A 21,607-nucleotide genomic window follows, 5' to 3' on the forward strand; every position below is an offset into this window, starting at 1 on the left:
AATATAATTTTCTAACAACTAAAAAATAAAATATAATAAAAATTATGAGAAAAAATAATAATATACGGATCAGCTTATATTTAGAGTTTATAAATTGATATGACCACCTTAGCTTAGCTATGATGAAAACTATTTTGCTCAAATTTTAAACTAGCGAAGTGCGATGGTGGAATTTGAGCCAGCGATTTACTTTGATTTGGTGAAAAGAAGTTTGCTATGATTTTTTGGCCATACAGAGGGGAGAGGCAATGAGCATTTTGGCGTGCAATTGTGAAACAACAAAGCTGCACCACTTCCATAATGGAAGGAGATCAATTTACACTTGTGACAGTTCGTCTCACCAATAATTCAGCCGACCCACCAATAATTCAAGCATGGATATTTGTGCTAGCCAGCCACTCAATCTCGGTCGTTGATGTCAGATGAGCATTAGTTTCTCAATTTTATCTCATGTCTTTCATTGATGTGATACAACAAATGCCGTCCCCAAGCTAAAAATATCAGATATTTTAGATCCAAGAAGGAAAATTTTTATATTTTGTTGGTTGTTTTCTTTCAATTTATTAAGAAAATAAGAACCATATAGAGAATATCTTTTTTATAAATTATATATATATAGTTTTATATCTATTGTTATTTCCCTTTTATTAATTTTTATTTTCTGTTTATCCAAATACAAAAAAAATGGTTAAATTAGTGAAAATAAATAATAATTTTTATTTTTTTTCCTCTTCAAAACGCTTCACTTTAACACATTTTTTATTTTAAATATTAGAGATTGAAAAAAAAAATTGAACCTTAAGAGATGTTTAAATATATTTTTTTCAACTATTAGTAAATAAAAATTATGAGAGGAAAAAAAAAATATAGGTTTTAATTTTTATTTATTTATTTTAACAAAATAACAAACATGATGTAATAAATAAGAATTATATACTTGTTCTAATGATAAAATAAATATATATAATACATATTGATTTCCTAGTCATTTATATAGATTAAGAGCATGAGTTATATAAAGTTTTTGTTTAATTTAATCTAAATCTACCATTATATGATTTACTCATTTATTTTAGAAGATTTTGTTATAAACTATTTATATTTAATTAACATTTTATATAATAATGTAAGTAAATAAAATAATTTAAACACTGCACTAATAGTTAATTATAAGAAATACACTGTTACCGTTTTAAAAAAAAAGTACTAATTAGTCTGAACTCCTTAATGATTTATTGATTTTAAAAAATATAATAAAATATTTTTAATCATTTAAAAAATCTACTAATTAATCTATTTATTAATTTTAACTATTAAATATTAAATTTTAACCATTAAATATTAAAAAATTTAAAATATTTTTAATATAAAAATATTAATTAATAATTTTTTAAAAAATTTAATAGATTAATTAATAAAATTTTTAAAATTACAGTAATTGAATAATAAAATATTTAATAAAAAATTAATTAGTAAATTTTTTTAAAATATTAATAATATTTTAAAAAATAATTTTAATATATTTTTTAAAATTAAAAAGTTAATAAGTGAATTTTTTTATATTATAAAAATTAAATAATAATTTTCTCTTAAAAAAGTTTTTTTTTTTTTTAAACAACACATGACACCGCTTAGCTTTATGAAAAGCCAATCAAATGACAATATGACCCTAATATTCTTCACCGTTACTCAACGTCGTTCATCTCCATCAGTGGCCGTTATCTGCTGCAGGCTTCCAGTGCCTATCTCCTGTGTTAGTTAACTCCGTCTTTTTTAGTTTTTTTTACACCCTTCGTTACACTCGCCTTTGAGTATCTGTGGCCATTTGTTATAATGAATACTAGTTATTTTTCTGGGATTATTTATTATTTTAATTCAATATATTTTTAAACAAGAAGAGGATTTATTTGAGAAATAATTTTATATTTTTCATATTATATTAATTTTAGTGTTTGATACTCGAATTAAGTTAAAACAACTAATTACTATTAAAATAATTAACTATTTTAAATTAGTATGTTGAATAAAATCTAAAAAAAAAGAATGAAAAAGTTGAATATGATATATCTAGATAATTTAATTAAAGAGTGGTTAAAAAAATCCGGAAAATAACTAATCCAAGCATTTTATGATACATGCATATAGACATGAGGATGAATGAGGAGATCCTGTAATAGTTAGTGGGCGATAGAGAGGGCCATCAAAATCAAATACTTTTTGCTTATCTAATGCTGTTTTTCGCTTTTTCACTTTGGCACTAAATCAGGCATCCATTGCACTTGGTGTCCACAATACAATTGTTATATTCAACCTTTTTTTGCCTTTTATCTTTAAAGATTGCCATTTGGTTGATACATTTGTATTTGATACCAGAATCCTATACTTATTGAGTGAGACAGTGGTGGGAAATAGTCTTATTTAAGTGGATGATTTTTGTTTATATATTTTCAAAAAAAAAGTTAAAAAGTTGATAGGTTATAGAGGGGATTGATCAATTCCATAGTGGTATATGCACACGTTTGACTATACTCCCACCAATAATACAGCCCACCCACCCACCAACAATTCTTTTTCCCTTTTTTTTTTTCTCATAAAGAAGAAAAGAGCCAATCTTGCTGTACTCAGGGAGGGGAACTTGGTGTATAGTCATGAGGCGACTATCATGGATATTTCAGAGCCTCTCAATAACTCATTTCCAGTCGTCTATGACCACAACACCCAACAAAAGAATATCGTTGAATGGTTGTAATTGCGGAGTTTGATAGGCCGCAAATCTACACTAAACTAATTTATGTTTGAATGGAGAAAATAAAAATGAAGGAAAATGAAAACATTTTCCCTTGAAAGGAAAATAAAAGTGAAAATTAATAAATTAAAATTACTACTCACTTCCTTGAAAAATGAATAAAATTACTTATTTATTTCCATAATCATTTATTTTTATTTCAATTATCTTATTTTTTCCAGGAAGAATATATCTTTTTCTGTACTTGGGTCAAGTAAATTTACCAACCCTATAACCCTCTTAATTTATCATGTAGAATGCGCAAAACGTTTAAATTAACTATATTATTTTTCCTTGGATCTTTGACGCCAACAGTTTCTGCTGTATCATTGATAAGCAAAAACCGCTTCAAGCAAGAAAGGGCAAGTACTGGACAGTAACATCAAGAGAAATAGGAACTTCACACCTCACAGGAGATGTGCAAAAATAACAGTTCAAACAAACACGACTGTCTTCCAATTAGAAGTTGGAAGCAGCATCTCAAAACTAATATCCTCCAAAATACAACACCACAACAGATCATTTCCCATCGGCACAACTTCAAACTGCTGCTTTAGTCAACTTCTTCAATTTTAGGGCCTGCACCACTGCCACCAGCTGAAGGGATATCTTCATCCATACCACCACCCATGTCAGGACCAGCACCCTGGTACATTTTGGCTATGATAGGGTTACAGATGCTCTCAAGCTCCTTCATTTTGTCTTCAAATTCATCTGCCTCAGCAAGCTGATTAGCATCTAACCATTGGATAGCCTGTTCAATTGCATCCTCAATCTTCTTCTTGTCATCTGGGGAGAGTTTGGAACTGATTTTCTCGTCTTTTACAGTGTTTCTCATGTTATACGAATAATTCTCCAGTGCATTCTTGGCATCAACCTTCTTCTTATGTTCCTCGTCCTCAGCCTTGTACTTCTCAGCTTCTTGTACCATCTTCTCTATCTCTTCCTTTGACAATCTTCCCTTGTCGTTAGTAATTGTTATCTTGTTCTTCTGTCCAGTAGTCTTATCCTCAGCAGAAACGTTTAAGATACCATTAGCATCAATATCAAAGCAAACAGTGATCTGAGGAACGCCTCTTGGGGCTGGAGGAATGCCAGATAGCTCAAATTTTCCAAGTAAATTATTGTCCCTAGTTCTTGCTCTCTCACCCTCATAAACCTGGATCAAAACCCCAGGTTGGTTATCGGAGTAGGTCGAGAACACCTGCTCTTTCTTGGTGGGAATGGTGGTGTTCCTTGGTATCAGGACAGTCATTACACCTCCAGCAGTTTCCAGTCCAAGAGACAGAGGGGTAACATCCAAGAGCAGCAAATCTTGCACCTTCTCATTACCCTCACCGCTTAAGATTGCAGCCTGTACAGCAGCCCCATAAGCAACGGCCTCATCAGGGTTTATGCTTTTGCAAAGCTCCTTCCCGTTGAAAAAGTCCTGCAACAACTGCTGCACTTTAGGAATTCTAGTAGATCCACCAACAAGCACAACATCATGTACGGTGCTCTTGTCCATCTTAGCATCCCTCAAACACTTCTCAACAGGTTCCATACACTTCCTGAAAAGATCCATATTAAGTTCCTCAAATCTGGCACGGGTGATTGTCGTGTAGAAATCAATACCCTCATACAAAGAATCAATCTCAATAGTTGTCTGAGCAGTAGATGAAAGAGTCCTCTTAGCTCTTTCACAAGCTGTCCTCAATCTCCTAAGAGCTCTGGGGTTTCCAGAGATATCCTTCTTATTCTTTCTCTTAAACTCTTGAACAAAGTGGTTCACCATTCTGTTATCAAAGTCTTCACCACCAAGGTGCGTGTCACCAGCTGTGGCCTTTACTTCAAATATACCCTCTTCAATAGTTAGTAGCGAGACATCAAAAGTACCCCCACCCAAATCAAAGATCAAAACATTCTTTTCGCCAACACTTGCCGCCTTCTTGTCAAGACCATAAGCAATGGCTGCAGCAGTGGGCTCGTTGATAATACGCATAACATTGAGGCCAGCAATGACCCCAGCATCCTTAGTTGCCTGGCGCTGAGAGTCATTGAAATAAGCAGGTACAGTTACAACAGCATTCTTTACTGATGATCCGAGATAGGCCTCGGCAATCTCACGCATCTTAATGAGCACCATAGAAGAAATCTCCTCGGCAGAAAATTGTTTATCTTCACCCTTGTATGTAACCACAATCATGGGCTTGTCACCAGGACCAGGGATAACCTTGAAAGGCCAAAGTTTTATGTCATTCTGTACAGAGGTATCACTGAATCGCCTCCCAATCAAACGCTTTGCATCTGTGAATCATATACAAATTGTTAGCTACCTAAATTAAATCTTCAGCACATAATTTAAGCACATACCAAATTCAAAATCAGTTCAGATGGGCAAATATTCAACACAGCCAGAAAGGGTTCTTAAAACAGACGATTCGACTTCGAGAATATTTATCAAAATATATTATTGTTCAAACAAAGAACAAAATTTATGTTGAACAATAATTTTTGTTTATAATATTTCACGAACTATCCTAATTTAAAACTCATAAACAAATATCGTAGGTGCTGTGCGAGAATTCACCGATTTATTTGCATTTTTTGAAAATAAAAATTGTAAATCATCAGCTAAGTCATAATTATCAAGTCGAATAGCATGAAAATCCAAGGACAATTCAGCACTTCTTCAACTCCCATTATTCTAATTTCAAAGCATGTACCTCGATCCTTCTACTCAGGCAAGGAGTAGTAAGAGCAAGTTTCAGGCTTCTAAACAGTTTTCAGAAAACAAAGACCAGCATAATATAGAAGAAAAAGAAAAGGGAGGAAAGCGAAATTAAAATTGTTGTACCAAGTACTTACCAAAGACGGTGTTGATGGGGTTCATGGCCACCTGGTTCTTAGCAGCATCTCCGATCAATCGCTCAGTATCAGTAAAAGCAACATAAGACGGCGTCGTTCTGTTCCCCTGATCATTGGCTATGATCTCCACTCTGTCGTGCTGCCAAACGCCGACACAAGAGTACGTCGTACCGAGATCTATTCCGATCGCTGGACCCTCTCCTTTACCGGCCATCACAGAAAGTACTAAGATTACCAAATTCTCTTTTTTTATTGGCGGAAAAAAAAATTTCTCAGAACAGGGACGAAGCAGACGCTGTAGCTTATAAAAGCGACTGGTATGAGTTTCGAGAAGGTTCGCGTGAAATATCAGCCGTTGGATTGAGAATACACGAATGGTGGATCTGAGCGCAAATACAGTATTAATATTTTAAGGTTCTGGTTGGTTCGTGAATGTTCGAACACGGTATTTGACAGTTGGAGGAAAAAGCAGAAATATCTTCCACTGTCTTCCGGACACGAATACTAACAGATCGTCACGTGTCGGCGCCTTTGCATGTTGATTCCGCCCGCCATTGAATTGTTTTGCTCTATTTTGGGCCACATATTTTATACCAGGCCCAGTTTTACATTCATTTTATTTTAATGGGAATATGGATTTAATGGATAGTTTTATTTTTTTTTTAAATTACTTATTGACTTAATACACCAGCTTAATATAATGAGGTAATACACTCACAGAGTCACAGTGTTCAATAATTTCTCATTGATAATCTAATTAGCCGGGTGTTCTTGAACTAAGGGGTAAATGAATTAAATCGTTTTTGAGTTAATCGAGATTCGATTCAATAAAAATTTAAACTAAGCTCGATTCAATTCCTAAACGAATTAAGTTTGAAATTAATTTTTAGTCTCATTTAGTAAACAAGTCAAATTAGAGATTTATAGTATTCAGTTTATTAAAAACTCGTGAGTTCAGCTCATTTTTTAGTTTATGAGTAGACTCGCGACAATCTCGTTAAGTAAGTTAATAAAATAATAAAAATAAACTCAAATAATGCATATATTTTCATGAGTTAAATTTAAATTTTTTAAAATTTATCTTTATATAATTTAATTACACTCTTAAATTTGTATATATTTGGATCATTAAAATTTAAAAATCCATTTTTATAAGTTTACGAGCTAATGTATATATATTTATTTAATTAAAATTATTTTAGTTTTAAACTTATTAGTTTTAAACTAAAACTTATTTTACATATAAATAAATTGAACTACTCATGAACTATTTGATACTAAACTCGATAAAAATTCGACTCAACTCAACTCATCTAAACTCATTTACTAAACGAGTTAAACTTAAATTTTTTAATACTCAATTCGAGTTTGAAATGAGTAAATCTCGAATTAGGATCGAGCTCGAAAAAATTTTAACGAATCAAATTTAAACTTTTCAAAATTCAGTTCGATTGGGTTCTTTTATGCACATGTAAATTTTAGAGTGATAATTTTTGTATAAAATTAAGTTTTTGATCTAATTAACATAAACTTAAGATTAAATTAGCCTACTTTTAAAAAATCCAAACTTAAGACCTTTAATAACAAAGGAAAGATTTCCGATTCAGAACCAACTTTAAAATTAGCATAGAATATGGCTATTCTAGTTAATTATCAGCGTAATACAAGATTTACAATTAAAATTTATTTTTAAAAATTTAAATATTCTAATTCATTACCCATAAAATAACATGTTATTTTTATTTTTCTTAAATTTGAAAACTCTACCCTATTACTCATAAAAATAATACTTATTTATATTTCAGATTTTTTAAAATTTAAATTATCTAACATATTTTCAATTAAACTCTTTTTTTTTAAAGTTAAATAGTTAATGAAAGCTATTAACATAATCATAAAACACCTTTTTCTAAAAATTTAAAATTTAGAAAATTTTAACCTTTTGCCTTCTGTTGGCTCCACTCTTGTATATGGTATTTTCTGATTGATTGAGTGCATAAATCCAACTCTAGAACCAGAAAAATTAACATATTAATTAAAAAATTAATAAAATATTATATTTTTTAATATATATAAAAAAATTAAAATGAATAAAAATTATGAGATAAATGAAGTATTATAATTTTTGTAAATTAATTTGAGAATATTTTTATTATATTTTAAAAAATAAAAATTCATATGAAGTTGAATATATTCTAGATCACCCAATAGCTACATAAATTGCTAGAATTTGTCAGTCACAATTCATGGATGAAATCAAAAGAGGGCATTAAAAGAATATGGAGGGGGGTTTTATAAGAATTACAGCCATTGATAATGGACTTTTGCTTTTTAATTCCTCTCGTGATATGACCTAAATATTTTTTTTAGTAAAAAATTTGAGGGTTGAGAATAAAATTTATTATACAAATAATATCTATGTAATAATTAAATTAAGGTGTAGTGTTTAATATTTTAAAGTGATATTACACTCACATGTTTAGTCTGATAATAAGTGCATTTAAATAAATTTGATAAATCTCAAATTTTAATTTTTTTTTTATTTTAAAAAAAATATTTTAAACTAATATTTAATATGATAAATCTCAAATTCTACTTTCCGATCTCTATTTTTAAAAAAATATTTTAAAATAATATTTAATATTTTAATTAATTTTTAAAATAATATTTAATAGAAAAAATTATTTTTTAGTCCCTGAGGTTTAACGTAATTAACACTTCTGTTCCTCTATTTTGGCGACCCAACACTTAAGTCCCTCACTTTCTCTTCCGTCCAAATTCGTAGTCCTTCCGTCCATTTAAACCGTTTGGTCATAGAGTCAAAGTTGAGAGGTGATAATTTTTTCTAATAATACCCTTCTCTCAATGTAAAATCTCTATTTTTTTTTCTTTTATGTTTTCTCCAGTTGAAGAAGAAGAAGAAGAATAAATTGCAGAAAGGATAGAAAGAAGAAGAATAATAATAATAATAATAAGTTGCAGAAAGGGTAAAAAGAAGAAGAAGAAAAAGAAGTTGCAAAAAGGGTAGAAAGAAGAAGAAGAAGAAGAAGTTGCAGAAAGGATAGGAAGAAGAAGAAGAAGAAGAAGAAGTTGCAGAAAGGATAGGAAGAAGAAGAAGAAGAAGTTGCTTTGGATGGAAGGACTACGAATTTGGATAGAAAAGAAAGTGAGGGACTTAAGTGTTGGGTCGCCAAAATAGAGGGACAGAAGTATTAATTATGTTAAATCTCAGGAACTAAAAAATAATTTTTCCTATTTAATATTTTAACCCGATCAGGATCGATGAAGTTTTTTATAAAAAACTTTTTGTTATAATATTTGAGTAACCACTACCTCAGTAGCTATCCATTATTTCAATAGCTAATGGTTATTACAACCACTAGTGTTATCGAACAAGACCTTAGGGATTTATTATAAATTTTGTGGACATCTAAATAATAAATTAAGTATATATGTATTTAAATATATATGAAATTTTAAATTATGAGAAAATTTAGTTTTTCATTTTTATTTTAAAATCACTGGAAATTTTATATTTTATAAAATTAATTTTTTTAATATTTTATTTAATAAATTATCTGTCATTTTAAATTTTTATATCATTTAATCTTTATAATTTTAACAATATAATTTTGAAAATCTACACCATTTAATTTTTTTTATTAAAATTAAAATATATTGATTGATAATTTTTTTATAAAATGATTAAAAAATTTAATTTTATAAAATTTTGAAACGTTTTAATTTAACAATAAATAGAAATAAATTAATTTTATAAAAAAAAATCAAGGATTTAATAGTAATTTTCATATATATATATGAGAAATTTATGAATTAGTAATGGGTGATGTTGTGTTGTCAATTTCCTTGTGGATAGACATAATAATTGTGGGAATATTATGCTTAGATCTTAAGGACCATACAATTATATATTCTTTTTTATCAATTTTCTCCTTTGTCTTTTTTATTTTTCTCTATATATTACTCATAAAAATTATTTTATTCAGAGGTCACAAAAAAAAAAATCTAAGTCTCACTTTTTTTAAAAAATATTTTGAACAGTTACTATTTTTAATTTCTGTAGTAAAAAATAATTTTTTTAATAAATTTATTATATAAAAATTCAATGATATTAATAAGATTTCCAAACTTTATAAAATTAACTTTTTAAAAAAATATGAAGTGATATGTTTCTTAAAAATGAGTTAATTTTTTTATTAAGAAAAATATTTTCCTTTCTAATAAATTTCTTTAAATATGTTAAACATGAAAATTGTGAAAAATATATATGAGTTTAGATTTTATTTTAATTTTTCACGAGTAAATTAAATGCAAAGCGGATATAGAAAATATTTTTAAAATCATTTTAAATATTGTTTGTTTTTCTTACGAGGAAACTAATTAGTTTAATTTTATGATTTAAAGTCATTAAGTTTAATAATAATACTATTTAATTTTCATGGATTAAATTATGATTGATGTTGAGATCTAACATCTCATAATTTTAGTAATAATTTAATGTAATTAAATAAAAATATTTTAATATTATTAACATGTTTATCTTTTAATTAATGTGTATTGATACTATGAATTATGGCTCGAAAATAAAAAGTGGGATTAGATGATATCCGATTCTATCAATAAAAAAAAATTTTAATATTGTAGATCTTATTTTTTCATTAAAATTCGCCCTCTCAATTATATAACAAGATTTTATGATAAATTGAAATTTTTGTTATACCGATAATCGCAAAATTTTATATTTACTAATCGATACTAATTAAATATTTAGGATATGTGATAATTAACTCTATTTTTTTACTGTATAAAAATAAATAAATTACAAAATTTTATATTTACTAGTCAATACTAATTGAATATCTGGAATATATAATAATTAATTTTATTTTTTTATTATATAAAAATAAATAAATATATAGATCAATTTATGTAATTTTAATATTATTTTTAAATTTAAAATATCTTATTACACTCGCTTTTATTTTTAAATTATTAACTTAAAAAATTAGAATAGCGGTCAATAATTTCACATTTTATTTTTTATAAATTGACTAATCGCAATTCAATGAATTCAAATATATTATTAATTTTTTAATTCTTTTTAATCAAAATTTGACATAATTTGATTTAGATTCTAATTATTGATTTTCTTCAACATATTGTTGAGTTTTTACTTAGTCCAAATGAGATATATAACGATACGTTAATTATATTTAAATAGCATTCTTGAAATTACAATTTTATTTGCTGGAAATTTTTAAATTAATATTTAAAATACTAATATTTAAAAATTAAAAAAATATTTTTTAATTTTTAATTAACTACTACAAAATAAAAAAACGCTATCACAACAATTAATATTATCGAATTATGGTCTTCTATCTTAATAATAACTATTCAAATTCCATCATTCAAATATTAATAGTATTCACCTAAGTCATTTAATTTCACTTCAACAATCTTTTATTACATATTTTTTAATATTTTAGTACATAATAAATAAATATTAATCCTTTTTAAAATTTTTATATTTTATTAAAATAGTAAATAAATATTAAGAATGCTTAATTTTGAAATTGATAAAATAAATGAAATATTCCTTATAAATTGGTTGGTGTTGTTTTTAATTATTTTTTGATAAAATATATTTACTTATTAATTAACTGTTAAATATACATTATATCTTGATTATATAACAATAATTATATAAGTTTTATTATATAATATTATGAAAATTTTATAATATATTACATTAAATAATATTTTTATTATAAAATTTTCATAATTATTATTAAAAATATAAAATTCATAATTATTGATAGCGTGGAATACATATTTAATGATTAAATTATTTATTTTTAATTTTACTGAAAATTTAATTAAAATTTAAAAATATAAATATTACTCAATTTATTCAAAATATAAATATTTGAATTAAAATAAAAAATTATACAAATTTAGGTTTTTCCAACAGCCGTAAAGTTTGTCCCATGAGATTTTATAAAATCTATAATTTTTATATAATTATAGTTTGTCCCATGAGATTTTCTATAAAATATTTTCAATAAATTAGTTAATTATAAAAAAAAACCTTGATTTAATGGAAAAAATAAAGTTCCTTCAGATAAAAATATATAATATCTTTGTTATATTATAAAATACCTTTGTCAAAAAAATATTATAAAATACCAATTACAATTATGAATAAGTATACTCATTTAACACTTCATATTTAAAATTTGTGATTTTAATTAGAATTATTTTATGAAAAAAATTATAATATTGCAAAAAATAAGATTATTATATAACACGATTTTGCAATTTACCTCAAAATATTTTCTGTGAAATATTAGTCCTGTTTCATAAATTAATTAATCAAGAAAAATTGCTAATTAATAATTAAAAATTAAAAAAAAATACATAATATTTTTTAATATGCACAGATTTAACCTAGTGGTAAGTGCATTTGAGTAAATTTAAAAGATTTCAGATTTTACTTTCTAATTCACGATTCCTATTTCAAAAAATATATATATATTTTTTAATATTATTAAATAAAATATTAATTAAATATTGATGACAGAAATTCAAGAATAAATCTAGACTCAAAATATATTTTTGTTTAAGTTTAATTTATTTTTTCCTCTTATTTTCTTTTATTTATATATTTTTTTTATCTTTTTATGACGTACAAAGCTATCATGGCTTGTGCCTCCATGTCATATTCGCATTGGATATATGTATGGATGTACTGTATTTTTTTTTCATCAAGTAACTATTTAATTTTATTCGGCGTCACTCGGACACGACTCCGAACATCACGAGATTTATTGTTATATGAGCTAATAGATATTTGAGGTTAGGGCTCTCATGGATAGGTTTCTGTCTAGTCCAAGTTGGACTGACTTTGTGCTTGCACAAGGTGTAGAGTCGCGCATTGGATCCTAATTGAACTTAGACTTGGTATTCCTAGTATGGGCTTTGTCAAGGATCAGGCATTTGGAGCCCGGCCGTCATTAAATTCTCTTTTATTAATTATTCCATTATTTATGAGGGTAAATTTTGATATCCCAATTATTATCGCGCGATTTTAAGAGAGTTCTGTCAAAACGTCCATTCTTTGTCTTTTCTCATTTCAAACTTGTGCTCTTGCTTTTGCTCGTTGTTCTGCCTCTTGTGCTGCTTCCGCTATCTTGCTCTTTCTCTTCTTTGTAATCCCCGATTTCCCAATGCAAAATATGTCTTGCTCTTCTCATGACTTCTACTAGGATCTTTGATGTGGTTGATTTGGTGTTTTTTTTATTATTTTTCCTGTGACTTTGCTGATACCATAATCTTCAAAATTAGGGCTCCTTTGCCTAATGAATGAATAGTTCTCCCTAATTCACCGCCAGTAGACCTGATAGATGTTCTGCAAGGATGTAATATAATCTTTTTTGTAAAGCAACATAAGTTCGATCTTATCTTTCTGTTTACCTCCTTCTTCATCGAAGTTTTCCTCTACTTTAAAGTGACCTTTCGAATGTTATCTCCTAACTCCATTTTGTTCATGTGCTGCTTTTGGTCTATTTACTTGTGAGTCGAGCTCAAGTCCTTCGGAGTGGTTTTCGTATGGTTTTCTCCATAATTGGCCATGCGAATCTCAGTGGGTAAATAGAAATGAGAACTTTGGTGCTGAAAAAATCTCATTCGTTCTCATAGACGGTGCCAATTGGTGTTTGAGATTCAAGAATGGGTCTAGACTCCGAGTGTAATTTTTGTAAGCTCAATTTTGTTCTTCCCTCTTATTTCTTTTTATTCCCTTTCTCTTTTGTCTTTTTGTGACTTATAACCACTGTCTAGCGCTTGTATCTTCTTGTCATATTCACGCTGTACATATGAATGTGCTGCATCATTTTCTTCCATTAGGCAGCCATTTAATTTCATTTGACGCCAGTTGAACACAATCTCGAATGCTATGGGTTTGTTGTTCCATATGAACTACTAGATATTTGAGGTTAGGGACCTCATGGACAGATTTTTGTCCAATCTGGCTTATTTGGATAGATCTTAAACTTATATAAGGTGTAGAGTTGCACATTAAATCTTAATTGAATTTAGGGCTGATCCTTTTTAACATGGACTTTGTCAAGTCCAAACGTCTAGAATATGACCGTCATCAAGAATAATAATATAATGTATAATTTTTAAAAAATTATATTTAAAAATTTTAATAAAATTTACTGTAATATATTTATCTATTAAAATTATTATATGTTTTTATAAAAATGAAAAATTTTAACTTCTGTTTAAATTCAGTTTTTATAATTAATTAATTTACAAGAAAATATATTATATTACAAAAACTATAAAATACAAATTAATATTAAATCATGTTTAACTTTTATTATAGATAAAAAAAATTTACGATAAATTATACTTTAAAAACTAAATTTTAATATAATTAATTGATTGATTCATACATTTTTTAAATTAAATACTTAAATTTTTTAATAATTAGTCTATTTAAAACACATTTTATAATTTATTGTCCATCTATTATAATTTAAACATTTTACTTTTTATTTTTTATTTGAAAAAATACTTAAATTTCTATAACTTTTATCTATAATATCTCATTTAAATAATTTTTAACACTTTTTATTTTTTAATTTTCATTCATTAAAATATTTTAATACTTAAAATTTTAAAATTTTTAAAAAATATTTACGATTTAAGTTATTTTAAAGCGGTACCAAGTAATTTTTAAATAGGTTGTAAACTTTTATAAATAGTATTTTAAGATTGTACTTTCAGACAAAGTTTGACTATTTACTAATTTTGAACTAATATTTATAATAAATGAAAAAATTTTAATTTTAAACGAATTAAATATAGAGGATTGTGAGGAGTTAGTTTTAAAAATATAATAACTCATTTATAAATTATGTTAAAATTTAGCTACATAGTTTATATAATATAAAATTATTTGCTTATATTAGAAAAGATTTAAATATTTATATTTTAGGTATTTGAAATGTTTATTTTTTAAAAAATCTCAAATTTAGATAAATTAATTATATAAAAATTTAAGTATTTAATTTTAAAATATAAGAACGGATCGATTAATTATATTAAAATTTTGAGACAGAATAATTTATCTAAAAATTTATTATTTAACTTACGTACAAATTTATTATTTGATTCATTAAAAAAATTTATTAAAAATATTATTAAATTAATTATAATCATTAAATATTTTATTATATGTAGTTAATATTATATAAAAAAATTATTAATTAATCTTTTAAAAATATTTACTAATTAAATTTAAAAAAAATTAATTTTTTAATATTTAATAAATAAAATTAATTATTTAAAAGATTTTTTAAACTTTATATTTTTTGAAATGGATGATTAACTAATGAGAATGGACGAGATAATAATATTTTAAAAAGAAAAACTATTATTTAATTTTTATATTATAAAAATTTTATTAGTTAATTTTTTATTTTAAAAAAATTTATTAAAATATTTTTAATATTTTAAAAAATCTATTAATTAGCTTTTTTATTAATTTTAATTATTTAATATTATAAAAAAATTTAAAATATTATTAATATAATGAGATTAATAATAATTTTTTTAAAAATGTGAAGAATTATTAATAAATTTTTTAAAATTATAAAATTAAATAATAAAATATTTAATAAAAAAATTAAATAATAAATTTTTTAAAACATTAAAAATATTTTAATATATTTTTTAAAACTCATAAACTAAGTAGTGAAATTTTATTGTAGGGATTAAATAATAATTTTATTTTTAAAAATAAAGTAATATTTTACTTTTTATTCCCAAACCTTGGCCCACGTATGAAAACCCTCCCCTGCTTGGTTGGAGAGAACGCAGAAAGCAGAAAGGTTTGATAGAAAGAGAAAGCAGAAAGAGGAGAGAGAGCCTTCAGGGACCTGAAATTCCCTTTTTGCTTCCTCTCCTTTATAAATAATTATCCATAACCAAATCACCATCAGAAGACCTTCTCCTATAAGAATCCTTCAGTCTTCGTTTTGAGCTTCCTCTCCCTCTCTTTGTAATCAGTAGCTAATCAATGGCAGCGTCTCAAGCCAGTCTTCTCCTCCAAAAACAGCTCAAAGGTCAACCTCCCACCACCAAACCACAAAAATTCGATTTCCCCTTTATGTTTTTGAATTGGGTTTTTCTTTATTTGTAAAAAGTTTTTGATTTTTTAACTATTGATTTGCAGATCTTTGCAAGAAACCAGTTGATGGATTCTCTGCGGGTTTGGTGGATGAGAACAATATATTTGAATGGAGTGTTTCAATTATGGGACCCCCTGATACCTTATAGTGAGCACCAATTCCTTTATATATCTTATGTGAAATTTTGAAGTTTCGGTTTTAAATATCCTGTGAATTTTTTTCTCTTTTTTACCTTTGAATTTTGTTTGAGTTTTTAGATTATCCGAATTTGATTATAGGGTTTAGCCTCTTTTGTGCGCATGTATGTTTAGTATTCTTGTTATTTGTTTGACGATGGAATTCTAATGTGGCTGATTTATTTTGTTTTCAGGGTTTATGGGTTTTTATTAGATTGAACACAGACTGTTTTTGGCCTTATCATTGTTAAAAGTTTCAATTTCTTGTTTAGATAATATAATTTTTGTGTCTTTGAAGTTTAAACTGCACCGATTATTGATTTTGATTATGATTCAACACCCTTATTGAGAAGCTAGTGTTCTAAGTATTAGTATTGATTTTTCACTTAGATTATTTGATTATCTGACTTTGATTTTGTTTTATGACGGAATTCTAATGTGGCTGATTGATTTTGTTTTCAGGGTTTTTGTTTTGGGGAGTTTTTACCTTATTTTTTGTTAGACGTTTCACATTTCTGGTTGAAGTATTCAAATTTTTATATCTTTGAGTTTGAACTGCAGTGATTATAGATTTTGATTATGATTATGGTTTAACACTCTTCTTGAGAAGCTAGTACTTAACATTTTTCTGGTGTTGATTGTTCACTTAGATTATTTTTTCCATGTAATGGGGCCATCTATGCATTTATTTGTTTTTGGGCTTCATTGCTTCGGCATATTTTTTGATAATCTTGACGCAAGGCTTATAGTATGGCACACACCCGTTTATACAAATATACACATCTGAGCTTCCAGAAATGTAGTTTAGTATTTTGCTTTACGGACAACTATATTCAGAGCTTTCTTGACAAGAAAATCTGTTATTTACTTGAAATCTCTTCTCTGGTTGCAGTGAAGGTGGGTTCTTTAGTGCCATCATGAGCTTTCCACAGAACTATCCCATCAGTCCTCCAACTGTCAGGTTCACTACAGAGGTGTGGCACCCAAATGGTGTGTAATTTGGCTCTTGATCTCCTATTTTAGTTGTATGTTATCAATTTTAAATTTGTGTATGCCCGCAAGCATGTATATTTGAGATGCAAACTGCTAAATGTTGCCACCTCTTAACAGTTTACCCAGATGGAAAGGTTTGCATATCAATTCTTCATCCACCTGGCGATGACCCTAATGGCTATGAGCTTGCAATTGAGAGATGGAGTCCAGTCCACACAGTATGTGATGCTGTTATGTTTTTCTGTTGTTCCATTATTACTGATATTTCCAATTGAGATAAATTTGTTTTTTTTTTTTAATCTTCCTGCTTATTTTTTTGCCTATTAGCTATTGGGTGGACTATTTGCATATATTTGTTTGTTCTCTTTGTAATTGTTGTGAACGCTAAAAGCTGCGCAGTAATTATGGTGTTGTGTTAATCATGATATACATTGTTATCTATGGTTTAGTAATCTAACCATTGGACACTCGGGCATACTTCATTCGTGGATGAGGATGAATGCCAAAAGAGATATGCATATGGTAAGTCTTTGCATTCGTGCATGTTTTAAGTAAACATTCTGGCATGATCATCTGTTGGCTGTTCTGATTGGCAGTGCATCTTGATGTTGGGCAAAACTGTAAGGACAGAAACTTAAAATGACTGCAGGACTGAATTCACATCAGCTCTTAGGGGCTTAATAGTACCCCAGATTGAGGTGCATTTTCCTAGGCCCTTGTGCAACTGCAGTTTACTGGAGATTGCTTGGGTTAGGATTGTTTAATATTCTAAAACCCATCATGCGTGTGGGTAACTAGAGAAGCTAATTTGTGAAGGAAAACAAAAATGGTAGTGATGTTGATATGGTAAATGACGAAATGAAAGTGATTTTTTTTTACTCAAATCATCTGTCTCTTTGTTGAAAGGGAGAAGCTAATGAAAGTCGGAAATCAGAAAATCTCTTTGTGGAGTAGGAGGTTGGAGAGTCATATTTTCCAACTAGCAGTAATGTGTTTTTTTAAAAACAAAAACTGTTGAGGAATACGACTAACTTTTACTGTTTGCATGAGAGAAAATTCAAGACGGAAAGCCTGAAACATTTCATCAATGCATTACATAAGTAATGTATGTTGCATTTTATTTTGTTTCTGTACGAGTTTGACCTGATCTTCATAAGTAATTTAACAGCTAATTTCTTGTTATACTTCTTTCTTGTATTTTCTTTTTAAATCATGTTGCATGTTTTCTCTTAGCTCTTTCTAATGCTTGTTTGGCCAACTGGTCTCATTACGTATTGTTATTCACTGTCTGTTACTAAATCTAGTTAATAATTGTGTGATTATACTTGGCAGGTTGAAAGTATTGTTTTGAGCATAATATCAATGCTTTCAAGTCCTAATGATGAGTCTCCTGCCAATGTTGATGCTGCAGTAAGTCTAAATATCATTTATTTTGGTTAAAGATGCCTTTTCACAATTGCTTTTGGGGCGTGGTCCTTCGCTAGGACTTGATGTTGTGAATTTAAGATCCTAAGACTTGAGAAAACTCTGTTAATAACTGAATATTCTAAGATAGGATTTATGAATATAATTGATTATTGATATTAAATCTGGGTAAATAGGTTAGACCTCCAATCCCCCTATGGTATAAGAGAATTCATTAGTTGGTCCCTAGTTTTGAAAAGTACATTAAAACGTCCTCTGAGATTGTAAAATATCTGTTAACTAGTCATTTCCTTAGTTTTAATTGTTAAATGTTTTACTATTCGGGTCTTGTAATATGAAAAAACTCATTCGTTGTTTACTCAATTGTGTAAAAAAGTCTAATAATTAGCCCTACACTTAATGGCTAAAATTAGTAGAGAGATTCATCTGTGGACTTTTTAAAATCGTAGACTAATTAATGAGTTTCTTCGCCACTATCGGCTAGCCAATCAATATTTATGGGATTTTGCTGCTACCTTTGCATGATAAAGTAGATGCATGACATTGCATCTATGGGTTCCTCCAGAGTCAGCTCCTTTCTAATGCTTCCAGATTGTATATCTGCAGAAACAATGGAGAGATAGCAAGGAGGAGTTCAGGAAGAGAGTGAGCCGATGCGTGAGAAAATCGCAAGAAATGTTGTGATCCGATGAAGTGCTGAACAGCTTCAATGAAGAGAGGTGGCCATCTGACCATATACTGAATCTGTAACATTCTATTTAACTTTTTGTTATTAATCCCTTATAACCTTAATCCTTTTTGCTCATCATCTCATCTCTGGGCAATAAGTGTTCTTGTGAACTTGAATCAACTTTCTTCAATTCTTAAAGAGATAAATAATAGGTGTTCTTCAATTCTGCCCAGTTTTAACTACAAAACCGACAACAGCACTACTTTACTATGATCAGGATGAATCAAAGATCAAATCATCCATGTCGGAAACTGTATTCACCTTTAGGGTTTACAGAAATTTTCTTAGGTTCTCTGTTAACTTATTTAACTTTTTTACCATTTTTTGATTCCGGCTATCTGCTATTATATCCCTTTTTTTTAAAGAAACTATATATATCCTTTAAAATTTATATTCTCTAAAAAATAAATAAAAATAATATTTAATAATATATACATATATAATTAGATTATATATCATATTTAAATATAATATATTTTTTTAATCAAATAATATATTTTTATTTGAATTTATTTTTTCAATTAAAATATAACAAAAAAAAAAATAATTGATAATCTGATATTCAGAAAATTGGGTTTTATAAGGGTTTTGTTAACTTAGAAAAAATTTAGCCCTAGAGTAGAGTGTTTCTTCCCTTTTATCCTTTTCTCCCACTCACGCGAGATGGCCCCTCCGCTATAGGACCACCTACCCCTTGGTGCAGGTCCGTACGTGTAGGTAACTCTCGGACCATTCCTGTGTCAGACAAGCATTTAATTTCCTTCGGCGTGTGAGTGGACAGGGCTACGAAATGATTGGACCCGCAATCTTCGTGTGACTGGATTTGAGGAAAAGGATCGGAACCTAAGAAAGGGCTGGCTTTAAGGCTGGAATGAGTCGGACCGGTCTGAGTGAGTGACTTAAATAGAAGTCCGATCCGGATGATGAATGGATTGGGCCTGCTTTATTTGGGGACTTAAGAGCCTCTGATTATGAGCTGCTACTGTTGGCCCGGCCTCGTAATGGGATGAAGAAATTCAACGGTCATTAATAAATAACGGACGCAGAAATCTTAATCAAAGTTTAATTTTATCTAGTCAAATCTCTAATTTCATTTACTTTTTAAGAAAAAAAATTATGTAGATAATTTTTAAATTAAAAATTCAAGTTAAATAGAGCGAAAAAAAATTACATTGAAAATTTTACAAATTGAATTATTTTATCTACCTCAAATATCAAATATGGATCTTTAGATTTTTTTTATTTTATAAATTTAATAGTTTAATTTATTATTCATAGAAATATTAATTTTTATTTATATTTTAGATATTTTTAAATTTAAATAATCTATCTCATTATTTATTAAACTCATATTTTATAGATTTAAAATTTATATTCTTAAATTTAAATAGTTAATGAAATCTATTAAATGATGTAACTATTAAATATTCATGAAATTTTCTAAAAATATAAAATTTATTTTTCTAAATTTAAATAGTCTAATATATATTTTCATTCACATAAATAGAAATAAATAAAATAATTTTATTAGATATATTAAATAATATAATTATTTAATTTTATAAATACTAAATAATAGTATTTAATAATATAAATATTCAAAGTATATTAATGCTTTTTTAATGAAAAGAATAAATTTGAGTTTATAAAATATAAAGGTGTTTTAATTACATTAGTTTTAAAATATAGATAAATTAATATATTTTTTAAAATTTCAAGTATTTATATTAATTATTTTTATTTATTTAAAATTTTTAAAAAAAATTATATGAATAATCATAATAATCTTGAGCTTAGTTAAATCTTTAAAATAAAATTTTATATATAAAAAATATGGAAGAAAATGAATTAAAAGGGTGTGAATGAAGCTATAGAAAAAAAAAAAATTAATGAGAAAAATATTTGAAAGGAGTAGGTTTTATTTTATTCGATCTTGGTGTGAAATTTTTTAGAGAATTTCAGGGGTTGGCCCCCTGTCCCTCGGCCAGTGAAAATAATAATATTTTCTTTTACAATTTTTCCTCCTCCTTTATTATTCATCACTCTAAAAAAAAAACCTAAATGTCTTATTCTTCAAGCCTCAGCATCATAAAAAAAAAGTTTTAGATGCTCAAAATATAATATTATGATTTTACTCATTTTTATTTAAAAAAATTGTTAATTCTGACATAATTAGACTTACAAAGCTAAATGATATAAATATTTATAATTAAATAATAATTTTTACATAGAAATTAAAACTTTAATTTATAAAATATAGGATGGTTTAACTGTGTAAAATAATAAATATAATTTTGATAAAATATAAAAATTCAATAATAATTCATCAATTGTGCTTTGTTGAGATTCTTTATGGGAACTTTTCTTTCATGTAATAAAACTTATTTTATTAGTAGAAACTTCTAGATAAATTGATAGCATTTAATTT

General features: G+C 27.1%; 2 protein-coding genes across 3 annotated transcripts; one reads left to right on the plus strand and one right to left on the minus strand.

Annotated features, from left to right (window-relative positions):
• Positions 1-3,155: 3,155 nt before the first annotated feature.
• LOC110624683 (heat shock cognate 70 kDa protein 2) lies at positions 3,156-5,914 on the minus strand. The gene is made up of 2 exons (XM_021769918.2): positions 5,633-5,914; positions 3,156-5,071 (listed from the first exon to the last, which is right to left on the minus strand). Exons 1-2 carry the CDS (start codon positions 5,844-5,846, stop codon positions 3,339-3,341), a joined length of 1,947 nt encoding a protein of 648 aa, XP_021625610.1. The 5' UTR covers positions 5,847-5,914; the 3' UTR covers positions 3,156-3,338.
• A 9,601-nt stretch (positions 5,915-15,515) lies between these two features.
• Positions 15,516-19,351, plus strand: LOC110623940 (ubiquitin-conjugating enzyme E2 14). 2 transcript variants are annotated; one of them, XM_021768965.2, is made up of 6 exons: positions 15,519-15,789; positions 15,900-16,002; positions 16,924-17,021; positions 17,142-17,242; positions 18,357-18,434; positions 19,056-19,351. In XM_021768965.2, the coding sequence occupies exons 1-6, from the start codon at positions 15,744-15,746 to the stop codon at positions 19,131-19,133; spliced, it is 504 nt and encodes a 167-aa protein (XP_021624657.1). In that variant the 5' UTR covers positions 15,519-15,743; the 3' UTR covers positions 19,134-19,351. The 2 variants fall into 2 exon arrangements, with proteins under 2 accessions (XP_043816473.1, XP_021624657.1); XM_043960538.1 differs by lacking the exon at positions 18,357-18,434 and having other exon boundaries at positions 15,516-15,789.
• The last annotated feature ends 2,256 nt before the right edge of the window (positions 19,352-21,607 follow it).

This window comes from Manihot esculenta, chromosome 10 (genome assembly GCF_001659605.2).
Source record: "Manihot esculenta cultivar AM560-2 chromosome 10, M.esculenta_v8, whole genome shotgun sequence".
NCBI classification, from domain to species: Eukaryota; Viridiplantae; Streptophyta; class Magnoliopsida; order Malpighiales; family Euphorbiaceae; genus Manihot; species Manihot esculenta.